Below are 7,730 nucleotides of genomic sequence, written 5' to 3' on the forward strand. Positions count from 1 at the left end.
ACTGGTCTTTGACAGTTACCAATAGTGTCCATTGTCTTTAATGGTAATGTCCAAAACAACACGGAAATTGTTTGAGCTGGTTTGTTTTATACAATTCGTTGTTTTTATTGTAAGTCCGCCCGTGGATCCAGGATGTAGCTTTAAGCGGCTCGCATTAAGACTACACCTCTTCCTCCACACTGCTTATTGACAAAATAATGTAGATTTACACCTGCTCTAACTAAACTTGCGTTGTTTCCCTTGGAAGTCAGCCCATGTATCCGGGATTTATAGCGGTTCGAATCAAGATTACCTCTTCCTCCCACTGCTTATTTGCAGTTAGAGGTAATGGTTACCCGGCCCATGCATGCAACTAACCATATGGAGGAAAAGGCTCTATTTTCTTCCTCCATAAACTAAGTAAGTCAGCCCGTGTATCCAGGGTTAATGATATGCGGCTCGAATCAAGACTGTACCACTTCCTCCACACTGCTTATTTGCAGTTAGAGCTAATGATTACCCCTGCATGCAACTAACTCAGTCAGCCCGTGTATCCAGGGTTTATGATATGCGGCTCGAATCAAGACTATGCCTCTTCCTCTACACTGCTTATTTGCAGTTAGAGCTAATGATTACCCCTGCATGCAACTAACTCAGTCAGCCCGTGTATCCAGGGTTTAAGATATGCGGCTCGAATCAAGACTATGCCTTATCCTCTACACTGCTTATTTGCAGTTAGAGCTAATGATTACCCCTGCATGCAACTAACTCAGTCAGCCCGTGTATCCAGGGTTTAAGATATGCGGCTCGAATCAAGACTGTACCACTTCCTCCACACTGCTTATTTGCAGTTAGAGCTAATGATTACCCCTGCATGCAACTAACTCAGTCAGCCCGTGTATCCAGGGTTTATGATATGCGGCTCGAATCAAGACTGTACCACTTCCTCCACACTGCTTATTTGCAGTTAGAGCTAATGATTACCCCTGCATGCAACTAACTCAGTCAGCCCGTGTATCCAGGGTTTAAGATATGCGGCTCGAATCAAGACTGTACCACTTCCTCCACACTGCTTATTTGCAGTTAGAGCTAATGATTACCCCTGCATGCAACTAACTCAGTCAGCCCGTGTATCCAGGGTTTATGATATGCGGCTCGAATCAAGACTATGCCTCTTCCTCCACACTGCTTATTTGCAGTTAGAGCTAATGATTACCCCTGCATGCAACTAACTCAGTCAGCCCGTGTATCCAGGGTTTATGATATGCGGCTCGAATCAAGACTATGCCTCTTCCTCCACACTGCTTATTGACAATTAGAGTTAATACTTACCAATGCAACCAACCCAAAATTGCATTGAGATTTTTGCTGGCTACCAGTATCGTTGTCCCCACTACCAGAACTTGATAATATTTGAGCAACCTTCCATCAGGCACAGTTTCAGAAAAATCTGCTACCATACACGTCACTTTTGGTGAGTATGCTTCACAGTTTGTTTGAATTTATTACTACAAAATGAGTATACATGTAGTTATTATACGCATACTGCAATGTTTTAAAGGCAGTGGACACTATTGGTAATTACTCAAAATAATTATTAGCATAAAACCTCACTTGGTAACGAGTAATGGGGAGAGGTTGGTGGTATAAAACATTGTGAGAAACAGCTCCCTCTGAAGTGCCATAGTTTGGAGAAAGAAGTAATTTTCCACGAATTTGATTTCGAGACCTCAAGTTTAGAACTTGAGGTCTCGAAATCAACCATCTAAACGCACACAACTTCGTGTGACAAGGGTGTTTTCTTCTTTCATTATTATCTCGCAACTTTGATGACCGATTTAGCTCAAATTTTCACAGGTTTGTTATTTTATGCATATGTTGAGATACACCAACTGTGAAGGCTAGTCTTTGACAATTACCAATAGTGTCCACTGCCTTTAACATGTTTAAAATAAATCGTCGCTCACAATGGCAGTAATCTTCTGGGTGGAGCCATCTACTGTGTCGTGGCGAACGATACAAGGTCCATTTTCGGTACTCAATATTATGCTATACATCTCATGTATACGGAAATACACACCATTTGGAAAAAAAAAAACATGTCTTTTTTTTCTACCGCAACCTTTGGGTTTTGGACCCTTTCGGTTGTTTTGATACTATGTACATGAAGATGTACGATAACATCGACCTGTGACAAACTGGTCGTGTTTTTGACATATATTATAATAATTATCGCCGAAAAACCGGAGCGATCAGTGTCCATGCAGGAAGAATAATCCCTGTAAAAAACACAAGCCGTTAAAACTATCTGAATCCATTCTCAGACTCAATTTTTTGGATAAAAGTAATATATTTGTCCATAACCTCATTATTTCGAACTGAAATGATTCTCAAAATGGTTGTATATACTAACGAAAGCTGATGAAAGCCTACTTCAAACCAATTATGGATTTAATAATTGCCATTAATTAAGGAGTGATTTCCAAACATTCACTGCCATGGAAACGCTTATAATTGGCAGTTTAGCATTTGAACGTTTTAGTAAATTGATGACAACATTAAAAGACACTGGACAGTAATTACTCAAAATAAATGTTACTAGCATACAATTTAACTTGTTAAGAGCAATGGAGATATTGTGAGAATTGGCTCACTCTAAGGTAATTTCTCACTCAAAATAATGAAAGACTTCAGCTGAAGCCTTTTATTATGTACCTGAAAGCACACAAAGTACTGTAACAAGGGTGTTTTTTCTTTCATTATTTTCTTGCACAAGTTCGATGACCAATTGAGTCAGATTTTTCCCAGAGTTGTTGTTTCATACATGTTGGGATACACAAAGTGAAAATATACTGGTCTTTGACAATTACCAAAGGTGTATCCTTTAAACACGTGTCATCGTAAGGCCATGGGAATGTTTAGTAAATGTTAAAGACCATTTAATTCTCACTCGGTGTGGCTAAATACATACAACAAACAACCTATGAAAATGTGGGCTCAATTTGTAATCGAAGTTGCAAGAGATAAATGAACGAAACACACCGTTGTTGCACAAATTGTTACTTTGAGTGACAAAATTACCTGTTTCTCGAAAACTACATTACTTCAGATAGTAGAGCCGTTTCTCACAATGTTTATATTGTCAACAGTTCTCAAAATGGTCATCATCAAGTAAGTTTATATGCTGGCGATTATTTTGAGTAATTACCAATAGTGTACAGTGCCTTTGAACGCTTGTCACTGGTAACAAAATGACAGCTAAGCCTTTAAAAATATTAGTAAATTAATGTCAACGTTAGAGAGAAAAAAACACACAATTAGTCGTTTCAGTGATGTTGTACGTATAACTATCAATCTGACACCGTCTTGGTCTTGTCCGTTGTGTCAGTGCCATTAAAGACACTGGGCACTATTGGTAACCGTCAAAGACCAGTCTTCTCACTTGGTGTATCTCAACATATGCATTAAATTACAAACCTGTGAAAATTTGAGCTCATTATTGGTCATCGCAGTTGCGAGATAATATTGAAAGACAAAACACCCTTGTCACACGAAGTTGTGTGCTGTCCGATGCTTGTTTTCGAGACCTCAAGTTCTAAACTTGAGGTCTCGAAATCAAATTCGTGGAAAATTACTTCTTTCTCGAAAACTACGTCACTTCAGAGGGAGCCGTTTCTCACAATGTTTCTTACTTTCAACCTCTTCCCATTACTTGTTACCTATAAGGTTTTATGGGAATAATTATTTTGAGTAATTACCAATAGTGTCCACTGACTTTATAAAGAAACAGTCAACTGGAAATAAATGAAAAGACGAGAGGCAGAGAGAGACAATAAAAGCATAAGGAATATCAGAACAAAGGCGGTAACCGTTCATCTGTGTTCAAGGTCAAAGTGTTGTGTGTAAGAATACATGACTCTGACTCAACCTATTCTATTTTGTTATGTTGGCCTCAATGCTGCATTTGTATTATTCATCAGATAACCATTGTCTGGTTCCATCCGCATCGATTAAGGCAACCAGACGATCGATCAATGAAGGGGCAGTGGTACCACGGAGCTATATAGCCCCTTGGTGGTACACAGTAGCTGGTGGTAAGGGGAACACCAACGGAACAATGTGACTTTCGTACTACGCACAACACATGACAAGTTTACTGTGGTGTTTACACGGAAATTATGCAATGATCATCTCACAAGACGTCTTCAAGTCAATTCAATTTGAAAAGCTTCTCGTGGAGTAGAAGATTCTGAAAGTACAACTCCCCGAGTGGAACTAAGGACAGCGGTAATAATCCATCAATATACACAGTATTGGACTTTTGAGTGAATGCTCATTTTGGGCCAAGTTTATAGAACAATTTTCCGAGTGGAACCATGGAATGTGACCTAATCCAGCAACACCGTGTTAGTAGACGTCGAGTGACTCCTCATTTTGAGCCATTGAATGAACACTCTCCAAGTCAAACCATAGAGAAAGGTATGGACAACCAAAGACTGACATATCCACCAATAAACACAGTGGTACATTTGAGTGACTACCCGTAGACCGAGTTGAAAGTACAATAATTCTTCTAATGGTACCAAGGACCGAACATCCACCAAGAAACTTCATAGTTGCATACGTTTGTGAGTGACTACCAATTTTGAGCCAAGTACCAGCACCCTTTGCATCGCACATAGCACGACATTTCGGTGTATCCGAACTTCGAAGAGGAACTTTACTTGAAGGAAGATTGACAAATAGATAGAAAGATAGACTGACCATGGAAGTAGAAATTGCGAACCAATATTATGTTGTGGACGTTTGAGTGACTCGTCATTCTGGGCCAAGTTGTTAGTACAATTCTCCAAGTGAAACCAATGAATGCCGTAATCCACCACAAAACACCGTGTAGTGGCAGACGTTATGGGTAGATCATCATTGAGCTCATAATCATTTTTGTTTCGAAGGAAGATATCGTAATTTACATCAGTCTGTATCCTTAATTTGATTTCATGATACACAACTTGTTTTATTCAAGATCAAAATGTAAAAGTGAGCCACTAGGCAACTCTAACACGGATGCGACTGACGACAGAATGATTGTACCAATCACGCAAGACCATCACCGATCGTGAATATGCATCAACGATTACTAAAGTTTATCACCAATCACGTAAGACCAATCACCGATCGTGAATATCAGTGAATCATGAGCCAAGTCCTTACTCCTTTCGACAACAAAGAAAATCATCACTCGGATATCCAGAATATGAATTATTGACACACAACTCATGTTTCACTGCTGACACTTTGAGCCACTTTGCTGCTCAAGAACGAGCAAGACTGCCAGAATGAGAAACAGTGGTGGGTACCTTGGCCCCAACAGAGGAGCTCCCGACCGGCGTTACCAGTCGCTGAGACCACCACCGCCCCGTGTTCCGGGCAACACTCTGATCACTACCATCTACAGGGTGCTTACTCCGAGCCGGAGATGTATGAAGACATGGCTTCTGCTCATCTTATCCGTATATCTTTCCCTTGTGTTGATCTTATTTCAATCGATCGAGCTTACGAATGAGACTTCGAAGGTAGTTCCTTCTCGTGTGAACGGGAGAAATATTAACATGGATGAGTATAGACTGGCGTACGCGTACTCGATTGGGCCAACAACGACCCGGCAGTCATCGTCTGATAGGAGCAGTCACCAACCAACCACGTCTAGAACTGCCCAATCAAACATCACTGCCCAATCAAACATCACTGCCCAATCAAAGTTTCTCTCGAATTTGACCAAGGACGATTTTGACAAGATAAAGGAGCCACAGCATGAGATGGCGAATGCGTTAGGAGAGAGCAAGAACCATACGGGACAATCTGCTTCGCATGACGGTAAAGGTTTGGTTGGGCTGGTGAAGGCAGGCGCGAGTAATAAGACCGGTATACAAAGAACTAATCGGTTTCTTAAAAAACGGCATATACGGAAACCCCCACCAGCTCCGAAATTCAAACCTTTTTACTTGAATTACACATCGAACACAACTGCCGGTCCATTGTTTAGTAATGGAATAATTAATCCACACCCTTTTGATTTTACTCTGTCGAATCAAGACGCTTGTGACAACAGAGGGAACCGTTCCAATAATGTATACGTCCTGATCCTTGTCAAATGTAGACCCAGTGAGAAAGTTGACCGAATGCAGATTCGACGAACCTGGGGTGGCGTTACGGAGGTCCACGGCCGCAGGACACTAACGATGTTTCTGATTGGTCAGACAGGTAACGTTGCAACGGACGCGGCGATCGCCAAAGAGGACGCGCAATATCACGACGTCATCCAAGAGAATTTTATGGACTCGTACTATAACATGACACACAAGAACATCATGGGGCTTAAATGGGTGCAAATGCACTGCTCAAATGCATCCTTCGTGTTGAGCATCGACGCAGACATGATGCTAGGTATCTACAACCTCGTACTCAGAATGGAAAACAGTAGCACGTCCAAATTCGCAGAGGGTCATTTACGCGTCGATCCCCTCCCACACAGAAGCAATGAATCGAAATGGTACACACCAGAGCAAGTTTACCCGGAATCATCTTACGCGCCATTTTTAAACGGTGCTTGCTACGTCATGTCGGGTGACGTGGCAAGGTCACTGTATAAGGAATCTGCGCATGTCCGTTACCTACCGTGGGATGACGTGTACATTGGACTCGTAATGAAGAAAATTGACGTCGTTCCTAGATACTCTGCACTGTATGAACAATTTATTTCTAAAAGTAAAGCGATTATTAGAGGCATAGCTGTCGATATAGGCCACAATAAAAGAACTATTAACGTAAACATGGTGAGGCTATGGGAAATTGTGCATGCAAAGAAAGGGTTGCTTCCCGTACATCGAAATAGGTATAATCAAACTCTATTCAACAATAAAAATTAATTAAATTTTTCAAATGCACTGGACACTATTAGTGATTCATAAAAACAAAATTATTTCCATTAAAACTTACTTGGTAACGAGCGATGGAGAGCTGTTCATAGTATAACACATTGTGAGAAACGGCCCCCTGAAGTATCATTTTTAAAGGCAGTGGACATCACAGTTGTTGTATCTCAACATTATGCATAAAATAACAAACTTGTGAAAATTTCAGCTCAATCGGTCATCGAAGTTGCGAGATAATAATGAAAGAAAAATAACCCTTGTCAAACGAAGTTGTGTGCGTTTAGATGGTTGATTTCGAAACCTCAAGTTCTAAATCTTATGTCTCGAAATCAAATTCGTTGAAAATAACTTCTTTCTCGAAAAATATGGCACTTCAGAGGGAGCCGTTTCTCACAATGTTTTATACCATCAACCTCTCCCCATTACTCGTCACCCATAAAGAGGTAATTTTCTCACTCAAATAATAAAAGACTTAAGATGAACCCTTTTACAATGTTTCTGAAAGCACACAAACTTGTGCAACAAGGGTGTTTTTCTTTCATTTTCCTCTTAATTTCGATGACCAATTGAATCCAAATTTTCTTATGTTTGTTATTAATTTAGGGCACAATGTGTAGGGATATACCAAGTGAGAATGCCCTTCTGGTTTTTTCCAAAATTATACCCAGCGTGTACGTACAATGCCTTTAACTTGCATGAAAATATTGTTAAAGGAACACGTTGCCTTGGATCGGTCGAGTTGGTCTTTGAAAAGCGTTTGTTATAAAATGCACATGGGTAGAAAGATTTTGTAAAAGTAGAATACAATGATCCACACAA

At 40.4% G+C, this 7,730-nt stretch overlaps 1 protein-coding gene across 1 annotated transcript; it reads left to right on the forward strand.

Moving 5' to 3' along the window:
* The first annotated feature begins 3,975 nt into the window (after window positions 1-3,975).
* On the forward strand, window positions 3,976-7,730 carry LOC139949550 (uncharacterized). The gene has a single exon (XM_071947929.1). The coding sequence runs from the start codon at window positions 5,316-5,318 to the stop codon at window positions 6,903-6,905; it is 1,590 nt and encodes a 529-aa protein (XP_071804030.1). The 5' UTR covers window positions 3,976-5,315; the 3' UTR covers window positions 6,906-7,730.

The sequence above is a fragment of the Asterias amurensis genome, chromosome 17 (genome assembly GCF_032118995.1).
Source record: "Asterias amurensis chromosome 17, ASM3211899v1".
Lineage (NCBI taxonomy): Eukaryota > Metazoa > Echinodermata > Asteroidea > Forcipulatida > Asteriidae > Asterias > Asterias amurensis.